Source organism: Lepisma saccharinum, chromosome 4 (assembly GCF_977018435.1).
Source record: "Lepisma saccharinum chromosome 4, izLepSacc3.1, whole genome shotgun sequence".
NCBI classification, from domain to species: Eukaryota; Metazoa; Arthropoda; class Insecta; order Zygentoma; family Lepismatidae; genus Lepisma; species Lepisma saccharinum.
The window spans coordinates 69,889,009-69,909,283 of record NC_139232.1 but is presented as its reverse complement, the minus strand read 5'-3'; the positions used below and the strand labels follow the sequence as shown (position 1 = coordinate 69,909,283).

General features: G+C 38.9%; 1 protein-coding gene across 1 annotated transcript in view; it reads left to right on the top strand.

Annotated features, from left to right (window-relative positions):
* The window catches only part of Duox (dual oxidase), a 216,362-nt gene that overhangs the window by 70,144 nt on the left and 125,943 nt on the right, over window positions 1-20,275 (top strand). Inside the window, exon 2 of the mRNA XM_083120709.1 lies at window positions 15,893-15,973. Coding sequence (XP_082976835.1) covers window positions 15,893-15,973 — 81 coding nt within the window. The remainder of the gene's footprint in view (window positions 1-15,892; window positions 15,974-20,275) is intronic.

Here is a 20,275-nt window from a genome sequence, read left to right as displayed (position 1 = left end):
AGTGAAAGAGAGCGAAGGCAGGGAGAGCGAAAAAAAACAGACTGTAGCATGAGACTGTCGCGGACCCGTTCGCCGGAAAAGACAAGCCCTGACGCCGGACCGCTTGCCGCCGAGTCTCGTATCGAATATCACGGAATGCTCTTATAAATAGCAATAGAAACAGCCATTTTATTGCTTAAAGTTCAAGCGATTATAGTCTTACAAAGTATCACTTATTTTTCTTGTACTTCAATGAAAAGAAGTTGTACCATAAAGGCTGACAAATTTAATACTAGTTTTTAATACGTTACCGCTCTACATACATGAAAATGGTTTGGGTCAGGGTGGATAATAATCATGATTCTTATTACGGAATCATTTTAATTTTTTTTTATTTAAATCTATTTTTTAAAAAAACAACTTAAAATTGTATGTTTTTTGCACCATATATATAGATATAGGTTTTTAAATAAACGACCCTGTAAAATATTTGAACAGTTTGATTGAAGCAAAAGAAAGAAAAAATGTGTAAATATACATTTCTGTTTCTGATACTGTATTCATGAACCTACTATGGAAATGTTTCTTCAGTGTGTTAATGAAACTCTGTAACTTTTCTTCCAGTGAAAATAAAACATTCTAGATGTAATCTATAATTATAGCTTAAAATAATATTTTATAGTCTTTATAGCTTAATTTTGGTGTGTTTTTAATGACAAGCTTGCAAAATATTAGCTGTTTACAGTTCAGTGATAATGACGCTATATACAGTTTAACATGATTAGTATTTTGTACAATTTTCTACACAAAATATTGGTTATTTTTGTCAATAAAAATTATTTAATTTTAAATAAAGATAAATTTAAGTGTGTTTACAGTTTGCATATTACATTTTATTTCGTATAAGCTTCATCCCCATCAGTACATGTATTTTGTTTTCTTTCTTTTCCTTTATTAGAGCCTAATGAACACCATTGAATGATTACGACATTAATGTACTTCCATCAAAAGTGATTCTGATATCTGCATAATCCTTGTGTACATTATTCTATAAATTAAGATTTTTTTAAAAAAAATCACCTGATTTAAATAAATCCACGTTGGTTTTGGTACATCTGTTATTGGGGTAACGAGTTATGTTGTAATGTTGACATTGCATTTTCAACTAGAGAAACATGATCAAAGAAGCCTCTCTTTTGAATGAGAATAGAATTTACTTGCAAATCAGTTACCGTGCAGGCTCAAAACTTCAGCTAATGATTGAAGAGCATATTCCTATAATGATGACGCAACGGAAGTTGATGCTTTGAGATCCAATATGTTGCGTTCAGCGACGTAACGTAGCCGCGTACGTGTGTGTAGAGACCGCAAGGCCGACTGGTAATGAAAATCAGGGCCCAGTGAATAAGAAGTGGACGTCACAAAAAGCTGGGCGTGATTTGATCCTCTAATGGCTCTATTTTCCCACCAAGGTAGCTTACTATTCAGTTCAGTAACTCGCACATAAAGATTACAAGCACAAAACTCTACCTAAGCCCAAGTCTATATTTAACAAAATAAAAAAAAACCGTGAGGAAGCCAAACCCGTAACAGCAATGTCACTACGCGTTACAACAACGTGGTAAAGAACGAAAAACCGGATAGAATTTCAATACGTCGTCAGAGTAAGCCCAACTTTAGACCGAAGCCTTTTCTTTATCATTTTCTTTCACAACATTCAAATTAGAACTTTGGGGGCAAATATATTAATGTTTATGCAATATCATACGTATATAAGACCATACGTATTCGTGTTTAAAATGTAATGCATAATTTTGATATAAGGAGGAATTACGGAAGCCTTTAAGAATGTACTAACGCAAGTGCGTGTTATTCTTAGCATAATACGAAATAGGCAATTTCTTGTTACTTAGTATTCTTGAAATGCGGCTAGAAAGTAAAGAATAAAATCCTTTTTTCAAAAATTGTGATTTTGTGCTATACGATAATGTCCACTTCAATAGTCTGTCGATGAACCAATTCGTATTGCGACTACAATATCTGCATTAAAATGTACTTTTTTCGAAAGATATGCATATTTAAGGTTAATACATTTTCTTAATTCATACGTAGAAATTTTCTTTCGGTTCAATGATTAGTGGCTTGTAAAAATGAAAAGTGATACATTGTTTATATTTCACACAACTATCTTGATTTGTAGAAAGGACACGAGAGTTCTTTTGACTGGTTAAGCTATGGGAAATGGGAAATAAAATACCAATGAATATACTGTGGTGGTGTCTGAAATTAATTTTCACTTCACACACTGAACTGTTGAGTGTAGGATAACTGCTATGCAAACTGTCAAGGGAAATGCTGGTCTAAAACTAGTTTAAATAAAAAACAAATTACACGCACACAATGAGGGATTTAAAGATGAAATGAGCAAGAGTAAATCGCGCTAAATACTTGAATGTGTTTGGCCAAAATTGCAATTAGATACGTGATTTCTGGAACCCTTAAGAGTTATTTGGTTGAAAGGGTTTAAAGTGTTGTATTTTATATCAAAATAGAACCTTGCACGTTTATAGAAAGAGAACAAAAATATTTCCGGATGTACCGGATTGGAGTGGCGAAATCGAGGATTATAAGGCTGTCACTAGCCCTCCAGAAACATTAGATACAAACCGTTTGTAGAGAGAGAGAGAGAGAATGCCACACAACTCCGTATAAATTTAAAATCTCGCATGTCACGTAATGTCTCTCCCAGCCATGGAAAGATGGTCCAGTCCCTTCCTTATCTCAGGATGTGGAACTCATGACTAAATCAACCAATCATACGGCAATGAAGCAACCGGGGTAGACATGACTCCAGGAACTGTGGGGAGGAGTCTGTTTATTCTAATAGTGGCCCTAGATTTTAAAGAGGTACTGCACTAAAGTCTCAGTTCTGCTTGTTTGTGTGTACCTTTGCGTTATGTCAGACTCGAACTTAAAAGAAGTGACTACAGAAACCGAACTGATAATGCTGGTAGATCAACACGGAAGGAATTCGCTACTTGTTGAGCCACTGTCGTATGCGCTAATTGCTTGTTGGTTGAATTTCTGAGCACCAGTATTTAACGGTTGAAAATGTCTTGCGGTAAATTGACGTGTCTGTATACAAGTCTTCACAATGTGCTTTTAAGTTGATCACTCTCTCTCTCTCTCTCTCTCTCTCACTCTCTCTCTCACTCTCACTCTCACTCTCACTCTCTCTCTCTCTCTCTCTCTCTCTCTCTCTCTCTCTCTCTCTCTCTCACTCTCTCACTCTCTCACTCTCTCACTCTCTCACTCTCTCACTCTCTCACTCTCTCACTCTCTCACTCTCTCACTCACTCTCTCTCTCACTCACTCTCTCTCTCTCTCTCTCTCTCTCTCTTCTATGACAAGAGGTGATTTGTGGTTGAACAAGGAAGAAACCCGTGTTCCTCACTTGCCGAGACAGAACTTATTCTTCAACGCTTCTTTCACAAGCAATTGAGGAGCCTCGCATTACCGCCAGGACCTTGGGATCAAATGTCTCAATCTTAATTAAGGAACAGGAGCCAGGCATTCGGGTATAAGTGAACTGGAATGATTCTGTGGCTCTTTGTCAATGTAACCTTCAGAGGCAGCAGTAGTGACATCCTGCACCCATCATCATTAGCAACGACAGCCGAAAGGCACTTGTGGACTAACAAAGAGAATGCGGTCGGGAGATAATTAATCCTCAACCATTGCCTCGGGATGGTGGAAGAATAGACTGGGAGTGTCGACAATGTTGAGGTTTCTCAGAAACTGGGAGAAAGTCTGAGATTGAAAGTGCTTTAATGTTATGGGAAGGTTCCTGGTGGTAGTCGCCCGAGTCCGTACCAACAGTCCTGGGTGTTCTGGGGTGTGACGGCGAGAGAGGTTGCCACCTTTTCCAAAATAAGTTGATGAGCTCGGTTGATTAATATCAAGGCATATTGTATCTCACAATGCCGTTGTAAAGCTTTGTTCGTTTGATAAAAGCACAGATCCATCTCGGCGGACGACCTGGTTCTGTGTTCGACTCGTGCATGACTGGAATATTTAATCATTTAATCTCGCCTTCGCAGTTATATGAAGAATTAGGAAACTGGTAGAAATCAAGTTAGAAGCGGAGTTGAAACTGCAAATACCATGAAGACCCAAAGGTATTGCACTACGCATGCACCACAGGCAGGCAGATAGGCAGATGCTGCTATACGAATCACTAAAAAGTGCAGTCTGGTGACGAAATGCTAGTTTAAATAGGTAATAAACAGTTTCGATTCCCGTAGTAGGCGATTTCAGGTGAGGATTTTTCCACCAATGTAGTGTGTCTGGGAGTTCACCCAGTCACTATAGCGTGAGAGGGAACGGGATTGCGTGGAGGGGAAAGCGACTGCAGTTGTTAGCAGTTTGCAGGCGAGTGTACAGCTTCATTCTGCCCACCCGCTTTCTTCCCTTCTCTGTCATTATTTGCTGCCTTGCTCCACCGATTCCCGGGAAAGAGTATAATAAATGAGAACCGGTGGGGCGGAGGGGATAGCAGACAGTGTGTGGTACTGATCAAATCTTTTCCACAAATGACCAATATTGTGAATGTGTGGGGCACATCTCCTCTATACCTTTACGGCATGTTGCATTGTATGCAGGAGTTAGCTTCAACTTCTGTAATTGTGTGCATTAGTTGTAATATCCCCGCGGGATCGTTGGTCTATACTAATGCAGTCCACAGAGGTAGGCTGATCTAAATGTCTTAAAATTTAGACTAGCATAATTAGTCGAAACGACATTTTTAAAGACAGATTGATCCAGTGTAATCTAAGCACTGAGGAATTTCTCATACCTCTACTTGAATTATGAGTGCAGTGGTGTTGTGAACAGCAAAACAACGGTGCAATACTTGTAATTTTACAACCTTCAAAAGTTCTAGTATAAAAAATACGTAATTACAACTAGGAAAGAGGGTCACATAGTTAGAGAATTTGTTAAGGTCTTGAGTAATACAAACATTATCAATGTACATGTCGTACACTATTAGAGAATAATATAAAATATGCATATTAATCATAATTAAAATAGTCGTTATTGTAATAACTAATGAACATGTACAAATATAGAACAAAATTTACAGGTATATGTTATGGTAAATTATAAAATTTTGCAATTAACTGTACTCGTAATATAGTAATAACCAATTGATTAGCTTAATAATGTCGTTGAAGTCCTTTCTAGTTGAAGTAAAGGAGTAGCGGTTTCAAACAATTAAGAATTTGAAATGCTGCACTAGACAATCAATTTTATCATAATTACCAATTAAGATGTTCCACACTGTGGCCTTGCAGTCTAAGGCGCAAGCTTTAGGCACTGCCTACGTGACACGCACAGCTTCGACTATCCTGGGAGAAGCGTAATAACTTTTGCTGAGATTTCGGACAGTCTATGGAACCGGTGGCCACCCACCGTCGTGAGGAAATTGAGGAGATAGTAATGAGTAGCGTAACCCAGTCATAGAAAACCTACAACGACGACTGGGGATTCCTCGTGCTGACCACACGTCACCTGGTCACTCACGTTATGACATATGTTATTCCTAGTTTCAAAGGTTGCATAAATTACGTAAGTTGTAATTACAAAGTACAAGAAAGTTTAAAACGATGGTAGCCTACATAAATTATAAACAATTCTGTCTTGTGGTACCGAAAAGGAAATTTGCTTATCAGAATTCTCATCCTGAGTTTATGTTGAAACAATGTCATTGATATGCAAAATTTAAAGTGAGATTACAGTCTAAGATAATGAATATCTTCAACGTTTTGCACCCCCCCCCCACACACACATATTATATATATATATATATATATATATATATATATATATATATATACACAGTAGAGCGTCGATTATCCGAAGTAATTGGGGGACATGGGTGTTCGGAAAACTGGTTTGTTCGGATAATCGAACTGTACATGTTTATTTGCCAAAAAGAAGTACTGTACAGTAAATTTATTCATAAAAACAGGCATCTCTTTAAGTATGTATTACAAAGTAACGTACAAAGGCAACTTTAGTAGGAATATATAGTATGTGGTACAGTTTATTAAACAAAAATATGTACATATTACATACGCATTTTGCATGAACAATACACACAGTACACAAAATTAACGTTTAAAAAAATCCTTTATTTTGGTCTGTCTAAGCAAGCCTACACGCTTACGAGCAGCTAAGTCACGTACTTTTTTCATTACAGATATCTGAAAGTGAGCGAGTACACAGTTCGGTTAAGCGGTCGTTCGGTTGACCGACGTTCGGATAATCGACGCTCTACTGTATGTGTATATATATATATATATATATATATATATATACCGAGGGAAAGCAACATTGAAGGCTTAGCGAAAATATAAGACCTCAGGATCCATATTGTTAAGAGGCGATTGAGGATTCTGGAGTGTCACACTGAAATCTTGCTTGTAAAAGTGAAAGTGAAAAGTTGAAAGTTTCTCTCCAATAAACTGTGTGCTTCAGCCACCATAAAGAATTTTGTATTTTTGTGACTGACCATGGCTTTTCGGCCACTTTTTGCTAATCGTGACAAGTGATATGACGAAGGAACACTAACAAAGAACACCCATGCCCAGGTTGGGACTCGAACTCGGGAACTTTGTGGCAAGATCGATATTCGACCAACGCGCTCACCAAGTCTGCTGCTACCATGCAGAATCCAGTTAGTGTGATGGTCTGGGGCTGTATGACAGTCCTGTGTTTAACGTATTCCTAGTCCTTTTCACATGCTTTTTTCGGCATCCATGAATCTGTCCGGCTTTTCCTTGTTGAGAATTTTTAGCGGGTGGTATTTTTATGATGCTAGGGTACTGGCCTCGTGCCCAACCCCCATACCTTGGAGGACCAGGATTTTTTTTTTAGGGTTGTTTCCCTTAGGAATATTGGCTTCTCTATGCCTATTGAGCTCCTCCCGCCCTTGGTTTTCTGTTAGGGTTTTCCTTCCCTTAGCCTTTGGGGATCCTTCCCCTTACTGCAAGGCAGCAGTAGCTGAGCTTATTTAGTGGCGGTTCTCCTCGCCACATCACAGGATTTTCATCGGAGTCTTGAAGTATTTACTGAGATGCAGTTGCCACTCCGCATCTCGCCGCCTCCTCCAATCCTGCTGCTGCTTGTCCGCGACTGTTTCCAGCTAGCCAACATATATGCTGGCCGTTCCCCTATCCGCAACCTGGGGACGCGCCTGGTGACATGCCTCTGGGAAGATAACCCAGCCCAGGTAAAATGACAGTAAAATGTGTAATTAACTTTAAATTGCAAAAAATCTGTAACATACACGAGCAAAAATTGAAGCCTTCGGTACGTGATATTTTTCTAGGACAAGGATTCTTATTTAAACAGACCTGGGTTATTTCTCAAGCTAGAATAGCCAGGTAATAGCCCTGTATATACAACAGAGTTTGAGTTGGGTTTATTATTGAATAAATAGGGTTAAAAGCACACCTTTGCTAGAACGTTACTGTTTTCTTGAGCAAACGCTCTTCTCAAATCCAAAAACTTGGTAGCAACAACACGGCCTTCAAGTAAAATATTTCTCATTACTCCATGTCAGTGTTCATGTTTGTTTTGACGTTATCCTCACATCTTTGCCTTGGCCTTCCCACGGATCAAGACGCTTTTTCCTTGACTTTTCTCTGAATATTCACCGGCCTGCCGTCGTGATTTAATTCATTATATTAGATTATGGATACAGAGTGCATAACAGTCAAATGAACACCATGCTCTTTTTCTTTCTCTGCCAGAATATTGAGCTCTTCAGTTATTACGCGCAATGTACACATTACTACACTATCATAAGTGATATAGTAGATAAAATTTGTCGCAGAAATCTTCAAGGGAAGAAGAAATTTTAATAACTTAGAATTGATTACCCGAGTTTAATTTTATAATTTTGCCAGAGAAACTGTAGATGTGATATGAAATCATTGGTCATAACAAAAGGTTCGAGTCCCGACCTGGATGTGCGTATTCCTTTGAGTGTCCCTTTATCAGTTTATTCGGTCAATCATCATCAACGTCGTGATTATCTAAAAGTGGCAGAAAAGCGACATAAAATAAGAAGTAAATGAATGAAGAGGTAAGGTAATTTTGTGAACCTATAAATCACCTTGGAGGTAATATTTGTTCACAACATGAGTCTGCTGTGTGTCTTAGTTAGCTTGTGCTAATAAATCTAAAAGTCCACTCAGGAATGCAAGGGGTAGAACTATTAAAGGAAATTTGAATGGCAACATGAGGTAAGGTAGGTGTTGCCCTAATTTTTCCGGGAAGTCAAGTAAAAGAAAAAAGTGGTGGTTTTGATCCATTTAACTCGCCCCATTCAGTGCATCTGACATAGTATCATGCTTATACGTAAGCTTTCATTATTCATATTTGAGATTCTAATTTTAAAATTGAGTTGAGTTCCACTATAAAAAGTGAAAAAGGCTTGTTACTTAATTCTATTGTAAAGAAGGAATTAAATAACAATCCTTGGGACATGGGCAAATAACTACACGAGGAATGTACCACAAATGAACACATGGGAGAGAACTGTTTTCATAGGTGGTTATGGGAGAGTGCGATTTAGTGAGTCGAATGCTCGGTTCGAAAGATACTTGATTCAGACCCGCAGCGATGACCTTCTTGAACCACCATTACGTGGCGATTATTGCCTCGAGCTGTTTGTCCGAAGACTTTACTTCTCGATTGAGCTTCTGTGAAGGCTATCATCGCGAAAACTGTTTTGTTCTGCTCCAGCTGGATTGCTCGCCGTAATTTCACAAGTTCGTGTCACCAGCCACCTGGGGAACTGACCACACCTACGGCGCTGCCTGGTGAGCGGAGAAGGGGCTTCAGCCAGCCTCAAGGCCGTCGCTTGCATGTCGATACATCAATTGCAATCGCTACAGAAAGAAAGCTGATTTATCCGTACCCTTTCAATGCCCTCATCCCTACATTTACTGCAACGCCTACAGAAATTTTGCTATCGTACACAACCAGTAGAGGGTATCTGGTTAAATCCACACAGGAAAGTTATAGAAATTCATGCTAGTTGGCAATACCACTAAAAACAAGCAAATGTGATACTGGAAACAAGCAAGAAGAAATATTCATGAAATTATTGAACAAATTTCCTAGGGAAAATGATTACCTCGAATCTATTGCAGTTTTTTGATGAAATTTCTTAGCAAAAGTTTAAAAAGCCGAAAGTTTCTGAACGTAATCTACTTTTTAATCTAACAGATTCCTAGATACGGATGGAGGGGTGGGCAAGGGGCAATCGCTGAAAGAGCAAAAAAGGAGAAAAAGTTTAGATATGCGTTAACCGCCAAAGTGTTGGAACCCAATTAATGTTGTCAATTTGCAAATTAATAGAGGTAAAATTGTCTTGCTCGCTTCGTTCGGAATACAACAATTTCACTAGGAATCTTATCAAGTTTATACGTATTGCTTAAAAACAGATATTACAAGCGATTGTTGATATGGCATTAATTGTGACAATTGTTGACTAAAAGTGTATTCAGGTAAGTTCTGATGAAGTGTTTGTGAAGATATATTCACAACTGCATTAAGACACATGAAAACGTTATCAATATTGACTGATAAAACACCATGAAGAAGTATTATTTTATATTTCATTATTACATTTAAAGCAGTGTGTATCATTTTAACAATATTTTATTAGAAATACTATTGTATTTACGATTCTTTACATGCCGTAATAATTTTATTCAATATAGTAACTAGTGTTGCCCACGGGACGAGACGGGACAGGCTTTTAAAAATTCGAGACGAGACGAGATTGACCATGTGTCATGAGACAAACGAATATTTTCGAGACGAGACAGCATTTCCACGAGACGAGACAGGCCAAAGTCTCGTCTCGTGGGCAACACTAATAGTAACGCATTTTTTAGTAACCAAATTGAATATAGAAATACACAATGCCAAAATACTCATTCCGAACTTTGTGTCGAAGGACAATTTTGTCTTAGCGAGTTGGCCACAGTTAAACAAAATTAATTTGCTGAAATCTCTTCCTACGGGTCTGTAAATTACCATGCAACGAACTTAAGCTGACCTAACAAAAGCGTTTTTCTTAAGTAGAATTACTACGTAATAAGCAAACAAACAATATTTATTCAACCGTGACCCTTAGGATTTTCTGGGCGAAAATTTTGCTGATATGAAACTGCTGCTGCTTCAAACTTGCTTGAAATTCCTGTCAGGTTATATTTTATATCAAATGCATAATTCAACATCACTATTTTCAAACATTATATCTTATTTATGTTAAAGGTCTAATTTTTTACGAAGGTAGATTTTCTTAGTTTTCAAAGACGAAATATTTTACATTCTTGAAAAATAAGAAAAAGTATCAAATAACAAACACTTCGTCAAATGTGTGCTCTTACACAAATAACTTTAAAATATTAGCTTCAGCTCTGCCTGTTCATTAGCATTAAAGTGGACAATTCTTGTTAATTTTTAAAGTCGGCAATTAAAACGAAGCCCCCAAAACAGAAATCTACAGCTTTGATGCATTCTGTGTGTAGACCCTTAGTTTCAAATAAATAGCAATAATAAAATCAAACTATGAGGGCCAAAAGAATTTACACTTGGTTAACTGTTAATTAAGATGTCCAAATAAGGAAATTTTAAAAATTCAAATCCAAAACTTTCAAAAAGTTTATCTTCAGTAGTGGGTACGTTATCAAAATTCTTCTGCGGCATGCCTTAATGCCATTTTAATGAGGTAATAGAGACCCTGCTGAATACCTATTGCTTCACTAGTGTTTGAATGAATTTTTGTTCCACAATAGCCCCAGGCTTCAAGACTCGCGGGAACGGTCATTTTTCATGATTTCTTCATGCCACTTGTCCCGAAGTTGCTGTAATGACTGCAAAAATTCTGGGTTCAAACATGACTAAACAATGTTCTGACCTAGAATCGGATACATTATGGCAGCCTGAGCGCGTAACTTTAGAGGTCCTAAGCGTCCATCAACCAAAAGTTGCCTTGAACTACAACGAAGAAGTCTTGGAAGTGAGGTAAAAGCTTAGTTCTTCCACCCACATCATAATCCACAAGGGCTGCCATTACACAACGAATTTTGCCTCGCTCTTAATGACATCCGATTGCGCGAACGACCAAAAAACCATCAAGCTGCAGTGATTATTCGTGTCAAGATACAAGTAGTCGGACCTCTTTGCCAAATAAAAGACCGGTAAGTGTTGGCCAACCTTTGACCTCGAAGACGCTCCTCAATCCTAATTAAGTTAAAGCCCTTTGGCTACCACACAAGAGATCTCGGCCATTACGTCTCCATAGCGTCTTTATTTATGATACAACTGACCTTTTTCACTTTCGCTCGCGTTCATTCATTGTTGCGCATTGTTACCGCGTGACCATGGATCTTCTTCGTTGCCATAAAGGATCTTGTCGCGGATGTGCGATTGTCTTCGCAAACAATGCGACATTAAGAACCCTCCCCTCCTGATGGGAGAGGGACCTGACAAAAAGGAATGTTCCAGATTTCCTCTTCTAAGTTATTCTGGAGGGGAACGAGCACATGTGGAAAGCGCACAAGTCAATGACGTATGAAGAGCCGCTTGGGAATTTTGCAGCCTTAGCGATTTGCATATTAATTTGTCAAACGTTCATAGAATGTGGAATATTTTTCCTGTTTACCTTTGCACGTGGTGACATATCATTTGTCATTACTCTTTGTTAGATCTAGTATAATAATTAAAAAATAAAACTAGTTTTGCTTCCTCATGTACATGATTGTATTTGGATGATTATTTATTTATTATTTATTAAGTCTTGTTTATCATGGCGAAGTTAAGGCCTTGTAACCTTTTCTACCACTTAACCATGCTTACATCCAAATTTTAGTATATGGAAATTAGAAACAACATTTAAATCATTACATAAAAAGGGAAATGGCGTGTAAGGAGTGCTTCTTCCACGTAGTGCACCCAATAGTCAACCTCACTTCCACGTAGTACTCCCTGGACTGCAGACTAACGAGGCTCTGGCGACTGGCCCCATGGCCAGTATAATTCTGTGTCGTCCTGTGTTTTGTCCTTATTTGTGCTGAGTGCCATTTTTAGCCTCAGCTTTCAACCAAGGCAAGGAAATTTTAGTTTTCAGACAAGCTTTTATTTTTGTTATGATAAGGGGCTGGACCCCGTATAGTGTGACGGGTGTAAAATAGCCTCATGACGCACCCAAAAAAATGTAATTAAAAGAAAAAGGGAAATACTGAAAATATAAATTTAGAAAGAAAATTACAAAAAATACAGACGGGAATAAGTCTGAACCTATACTCACGCGTATACAACAAAACACACACACAAACGCGGGGTTTGTGTTTTTCTATACATAACTGTATTCAATTTGTTCCTCTCGTATAAGCTTGCACTAATGTGCTAATTATTTGTGCCCAGTAAAACATGTGTTAATTGTGTCTTAAAGCCAAATGATTATATGGTGGTGATTAGATAATATGAATGAAGGGACAATATCTAATCCACATGAATAGGACGAAGGACATAAACTTCGACATTGAATTATACTGGATAAAGGGTCAAGGTGCAAGAGCCTCGTTAGCCTATAGTAGTTTGAGTGGTATAGTCGGATTGTTTTCGGGACATCAACTATTGCGCGAGTCTATTCTAGCGAGCCTACCAACAGTGTAGAGCGTGAACAAGATGATTAGCGATAGGTGCTGGGTTGAGATGACGTCTGCAGTTAGCTTGTTGATTGGAAGCTTCGGGGGGTTAAGCTGCAAGTGCATAACATCCAGAGATGTTACGAGATTAATCGCACTCTATTAAGTTTATGAAAGGCTGACTTCCCAGAGTATCAGCCCTTGCACCCTATTTTGCGCTTTGGGCTTGAGATGTGACCTGAATACTGCTTGCTCAACAGCGGAGAGGACGTGGACAATACAATGAGCTGTTGACCACATAATCCTGCCCTTGCGTTCTCAAAATGTGCAACATCATATCTTCTTTGATTCAGTGTCATATTTTGGCATCATCTTGAAGGTAGAAATTTATCAGAGAAAGTAGAGACGTAATATTTAACCTTGTTGAAGATTTTGGCATGAAGCAAGAGAGTGAAGTTATTCATATGGCATCACGGGGTACTTAGGAATACGTAACTTATTTTTAACTTCATAATACTACACATTGGATAGTTTCCGGGATGTTGATAGGCCACTTTAAATTGATTCGTGAGAGACAACAGGTCGATGGTGCAAGGGCGGCTACGCAGAGGGTGCAAAATCTGGGCGGCTTCCTCGATTATTCCTAATTACCGATTACATAAGCGTGGCTGTGAAGTCCACTTCATGCCCTGAAAGGTTAATCGAGACTGGACCTACAGTTTTAAAGTGCAATCCAAACCACCATGTGCCTCCACCAGACGCATGGCTATTGAAGAGGTTTTCTCGGGCAATCAATCAGGTGATTTCCGGAAATGCTTCAGAGCTTTCGAGAGCTAACGTCACTCTCATCTTCAGCGAATGAAGTGGCTATTTGTTTTAAAACGAGTTGAATTTATTGTTGAAAAGAATTAATTGGTTATTCCTTCATAAGTATATTGCAAAATTATGTAGCAGTTTAAGTTGACATTGCTGTTATTCTGATGTAATTATGTAGATGTTATTTAACATTAACACTTGGAGTATTTTTAAAAAATAAAGCTAATATTTTTGGTCATGAAAACCGTAAATATATAACATGGCCATGTTTCTTATTGGAGGAAGGTGGGAAGGAGGAGGACCAAAGTAGAAAAATGGGGGACGGTTGGAAAGTATAGGAGGCACCAAACATCCACCTCGCCCGGGTGAAATCTTGATCTTCAATCTCGCCTGTTTGGTAAATCAGTCCACTAAAATGTGTGTGGTAGTTTGAAATCGAAAGTTGCAAGAGTACAAAAAATATTGCTTCGAGTACATTCGAGTATATTCGAATCGACATTCGTCTTCTAATTTTAAGATCTTCATTTTCAATTTCGCTTAGACTACCATTCAGCTAATCGGTATTCTTCGTAAACGCAGTTGTCCATTACTGGACGGCGCCTTCCTTAATTTCATCTGCGTTAGCCAAGCGGGCGGAGAGGAGTCGTAAATCCTGTCCTCTGCCAATGACGGAGAGGTTAGGCACCTGTGGCTGCAGCGAGACCTCTGACCCTGGAATTCCTCCGCATGCGGCGTTCTCCGAAGTCCTTGGTAGTCATCTGCTTTCTCCGGCTGGCGATTCGGGCCACCTCGGGGTGATTTATCCCCACTTCTTCATGCACGTGCAACTTTGTGATTTGCTTCATGTATCCGATACAGAATTATAAACAGATATAATTTTGCACAATTTGCTCCTATCGCTGGTTTTCTTTGTTTATTTTCGGAAGTGGGGGCATTTTCGGTAGCTGGTTTTCTGGCGCAGACCCAACACGACCTTAGTAGTAGGAATTCTAGTCAAATGTACAGTCACCGGCAAAAAGGAACACCTACGTACTGAAATACATTATGCGTGTTGCCTAACACACTGGAGGTGGTGGAAATTGTCATTGGAAATTTGCTCACACTCGTAAAATCTATCCATCTCCGTAGAATTAGGCAACACACAACGCCTTGCAGGGAAGCGAGTATTTTAGAATCTAGGAGTCCCATTTTTATTGCCGGTGACTACATTATCTGCTTCGTGAAAAATAGTGAAAAAGACAAAGAGAACATGATACAAATGTGAAGTGTGTATATATAAATTGCAGATCTTTCTGCAATATTAACTGTGTGTGCATATTACCTCGCATCTTTGGCCAGAAAAAATAATTTGTCGAACTCCAATAAAAGTTGACGTCACTCCTTGGTTCTACTCCAATACCAATACACGATGAAACTACTGCCGCCTCCTAAGGTTCTGGATTCGAGTCACTTGGTTCCCTTGATTTACCTTCTGTACTTCACTGTAGTTCAGTGGTTCTCAACCTCTTTCAGTCCGAGACCCACCTTGAAGAATATTACACTTCATGAGTCTTATAAGCATGGGCGTCGGCAGAATTAATTATAGGGGTGTGCACCCAGTTCATAATCATACTTTTGCTAAGATTAAGTACTTTAAGAAGCTCTCTTTTACGCTTTCTTAAACAAATTAAACAAACTTCGCGACTCACCAAACGCTTCTCGGGACCCAGCAGTGGGTCGCTCTCTATAGGTTGAGAAACGATGCTCTAGTTGCTTCCAGTGGGAGCATTACACGTAACGACTTTTTATGATCTGGAGTTACCTATAGGGAAGCAGCACCTGCGATAGTGCTGAACCCACGTAGGAAAGTCGTCCATGAACATTTCTGTTTTCTATCCAATCAGTTTCATACTTTCGGGGAGCTCTGGGGAAGTACGTCTTACTATAGCTGCAACCTTCCCGGATTACGCATGCGCGAACTGATAATGCACCGTGGACACAATACTGGAAACATAATCTGCCGTTTGGAAGAAAATGATGAAAAGTTAATAATGTATAATAGTAGCAGTCTCATAAGCTTTCTCATGGGGAAATTCATATGGAGAAGCACGGAAAGAGGAAGGAGGAGGTAGATTTTACGAGTAATGCGCACTTTGTTTACAAAGAAGCACAATATGTCGAAGAATCGACACGAGCTAAATATTAATAAAATTTACATTTCTTTACACTAATTAGATACGCCCCTGCCATTTTGGGATAGAGATTGATCAACAGAATATTCTGCTAATCGTGTTTATTATTGTATGTTGTTGCTTGAAAATGCCTTTATTGTAGCAATCAGTCCTTGATGTCTTATAGTAATCTTGATTTATTTTCTTTCGCAGATCGGCATATCAGCTATACGGAGAAGCAGCGTTACGATGGATGGTTCAACAATCTTGCACATCCCGATTGGGGATCGGTTGGTGAGTTGGATTTTCTTATGCCTTATCACCTTCCATACGTTGCCTACTCACTTATGTTCACTCAATGGTTACCAAACCATGTTCCTCGACAATTATCGTGTCTATTAATTTGCAAGGTCAGTACTGTTAAACCAAATTCTTTTATGTCTTTAGAAAGACCAAGGGCTACTGATAAATGTATCGTAAACTTCTTGCGCATGTGAAGCAATTACAACTAAATTTCTTTGCCGGCAACTGCCTACCAATTGCAAAACAAGCCAACGCAGGCCATCCACTCGAATTCCTTTCGTCTTAACCACCTTATTAATCGCAGCTGAACAAATTAAAGTTCGTGTCTTGATCCTGTTACCTTGCGTCGAGAGTGAGTGTCTGCCTATCCTTGCTCGCGAAACAAGAAAAAAAAAAGTCGCTAAATACGTATCACTGGAAGAGCACCATTGCAATGGCACCGCCGAACCAGACCAGGTGCCCTTGGCTTTGTCCTCTTATTGACCCAAATTCTATTCAGGTATTGATTTCCTTTCGACGCCGGTTACTCTTCGAGATAGCGCAATGCGATGACAGTCCTTGCGTCACTGCGACGTTCCGAAGGGAACTCTTTTGGTGCGGCAAGGTGTAGGTAGCCCTTCTGTGTCCGTTCAGGAAGTCAGAGAAACCGGATGTGGGTTAAACCCACGCCTGTCAACGGTTGAGGGTTTGGTTCGACCAGAAAGAAGTTGGCAGTGGCTTGTTTGAATCAGCGACCCTCAAAGTCGTGGACTTCAGCAAGGACGCCGATGGAAAGTTCGATAGCTTTTGGTTTTGTTCATCGTGTTGCCCAACTGAGAGCCTCATGCATGTCTTTGCGATCAGTCACTGTTTCCAGCGGCCTTGTGTTCCAAAGTTGCATCATCTCACTATAGTTATGTTAGTTTACACTTCCTTATGGTATAAACAAAAGGTAATGATTTAAGGGAATGCCTACATACTTTAAAACATTTGCAAACCTCTTTTTACTGTAGGATTAAATATCTTCTTTGAATAATATTTCCATTAATGCACAGAAGTTACCGACTAAAAACTAATTTTTACTATACTAAATATTACACACTAAATGTTACTTAGTCCTCGGGATTCTTATTGGAACTTAATGGAGCCTCATGTCGCCATCTAGCACTAGGAACTTCGATCTTTCTGTCAGGTCTTATTTATTTCACAGACCTTCTTCTGGATAGTCCATATATTTTTGAGTTTGACTCTCCTTGCTTTCCTGCTATATTTACTCTTGAAATTCTTCCCTGAAAATGTTGTCCATCTTCTCAATGTATTACCTACAAAGCTTAATTTCCTTCTTTTAACTCATTCATTGACTTTTCATTAGTATATTTAACAGTTCTGCTTCACTTGTTCTGTCGGGCCATTTAATTCTTAATGTCTTAACCAGTCCCTTAGCTAGAACTGATCTCCGGGGGGGCTCACGTGTTATCAGGGGGGCTTGTAAACAAAGTCCATTTTTCAAAAGTTAAACAGTATTAAATGAAGGTAAATTGTGTGTGTCGGGGGTCATTAAGTTAATGTAAAATATAAAATTTAGAAATGAGAGTATCATACAAATACTACAGTTTTATTTCTATATCTTCTAAAACACCTCTTGAAGTGCTAATGGCTGCAACTGACACCATCCCTTAATACACACTCCATACTATATTTGATGATACAGATATTTATATCATACATGTTAAAATGTACAATATTCACTTCAATCATAGTGCCTACCTAGTGTTGCCGACGAGACGAGACTTTGGCCTGTCTCGTCTCGTGGAAATGCTGTCTCGTCTCGAAAATATTCGTTTGTCTCATGACATATGGTCAATATCGTCTCGTCTCGAATTTTTAAAAGCCTGTCCCGTCTCGTCCCGTGGGCAACACTATGCCTACCGTACATTCCACCCCCGGCTGAAGCAATAAAACTTCATTTCGTTCCCAATACTTGATCTGTTGACATTTGACGCAGATGCGGAAGGAATGTGGATGATATCAGTCACAGGTTTCTATCAAACGAGAGGCTGCAACAGGGGCAGGGAAGGCACAGATAAAAAAAGTTCCCTATTAAAGAATTTCCTAAAGTCTAGAGAATCTTCTAAACACTTGCCGCTGCTTAGACTTCTGCTCATAAACTAGATGAACGAAGTTGTGAACAAAATAATATATTGTCTACATTTTCACTCTTCACCTCAAACAAATTAGAATACAAAATAGTTTTACCTAATGTCAAAGGGACTGTCGGCAGTGCCAGGGGGGCTGGTGACCCTGCCAGGATGGGGGCTGAACCCCCTGGCCCCTGCCTGGCTACGAGCCTGGTCTTAACTCACAAATAACATATTTGCTAATTTTCAAACTGCTGTAAAACTAAAATAAATTGATTCAATCAATATTTGATTCATATGGACAGCCAGGCTAATTAATATATTACATTGGATTAACTTTCTTACTGATATTCCCTTTACACATGATTTCAGATATACCGAGAATTCTTGCGATACTCTTATACTCTTGTGTACATTGACAAAGAATTTTTCTTCCTGTAAAATATCAGAAATCCTCAATCGTTCCACTCCAGTCATTCCCCAAAGAAAGGAATCGAGCTCCAAAGTTTCTTTGGGTATCAAATCGCAAATATCCAGCTATCAGAGTTCATGAAATTGATACTTAGTGTGCCTCAAAGGGTTACAAAAACTGGAAATTTTCCTGACTCTTTAAAAAACCTACTTTGAGATGCTTTATCAATTACACTTTTTGTTACTACTTAACTCCTAAGAGTGCAAAAATTGTTAACTAATGAAGTCGAGTGAGCTATTAGGCTGCTATTCAGCAAACCTTGTTACTCATCCAAGGCTTACGAAGCCGCTGCAAAACTTGTCCATTCCAAGGAGTCTGTTTTCCTTGCCTCGGGTGGAACGTTTTAAGAAGTCTAGTCACAGGGCGCAAACATGCCATAGGCACGGCTTACATGAAGACCACACAGGACACGTACCCTTACGCGCTATTGCGTAGATGCTCCCACGCAATTGACCTAATTCCTGGCAACATTCACACTGTCAGCAGGTGTCTTCCAAGTACGTACATACATATGCGTAAATTTGTTAGGCCAGATTCGTTTTGGGTACGCAATTCGCATCTTCTGCTAAACTAAGTAAAGGCATGACCTCAGAAGTTCTATTGAATAGAAACTACCAGGATTGGTAGCAGTTTGATTTCGAATAAGACTGCACCATATCTCTTGTCCATATTGCAGGACAACTTTATTTTTAATCATTAATTAAAATTACCTTTGACATTCTTAAACCCGAAGCTTTATAGCTGCGTCAAGTTCCTTTCGTCTTCCATGCGTCCCACATGGCCCAACAATCGAAGTCATCTGGAGTTAATTATTCCAATAATATTAGAATATGAATACAGACGCTGCATTTCAGACTATGCACTGATACGGTATACTCACCTGTTTCTTGATTTCCCTGAATGCAGTCACAGCCCCCGCCCCCCAATCATAATTTGTTACTCTTTCACTTAACTACAGACAAAATTACTGTTTATTGTTATATATAAGAGTAATGGTTAATGGATATAGAAAACTGACATGCATTACCTGAAGAAAGTTTATATATTTTTTTTTTATTTTCACTTAGTGCATTCGTAAGTACTTGAATTTAGAAACTGGTTGAAATGAGTTACCAACAACATTACAGAGCAGTTAATTTTTGCCCATAAATTTACACATTTACTTCTTTTTATCTTCCAAGGCCTATCTTTTTCTGCTGCGTTTAAGAGCATAAAACTGAATTCTATTTTCCCCTGCACTCTGTGTCTGCAATCTGTACGGAACAAGCGAACGAAAACAAGTCCTCCGCGCAAGCAGCGACTCGAGAGGGCTACCAATGAACGTGAGAAGGGAAGTGAGTGCATGGAGGGGAAAACGCGGCTGTACTTGAACTTTGCAGCAGCACCCACTGCTTTGCTCCGCCCTCTCGCTTTCTCCCCTTCTCTACCGTTATGCGAGCCGCTGCTCTACAGATTCGCGCGACATAGTTTAGTAATCAAATAAATTACTCCTTCATTAGTTTCTTCCAACTTTCTAATAGCATACTGCAAGACGTAATTAGACCGAAAGGGAGAAATCCTCTCCTGTTAACCTACTGAGTTGTAAATTTACCAGATATGATTATCTTCAGATGTTTTACTTGGTTTCATTAAGGAATTCTATAATAATAATAATAATAAAAGTCAAATATATTGTATAATTCCTCCTTTAAACTAATCGTATGA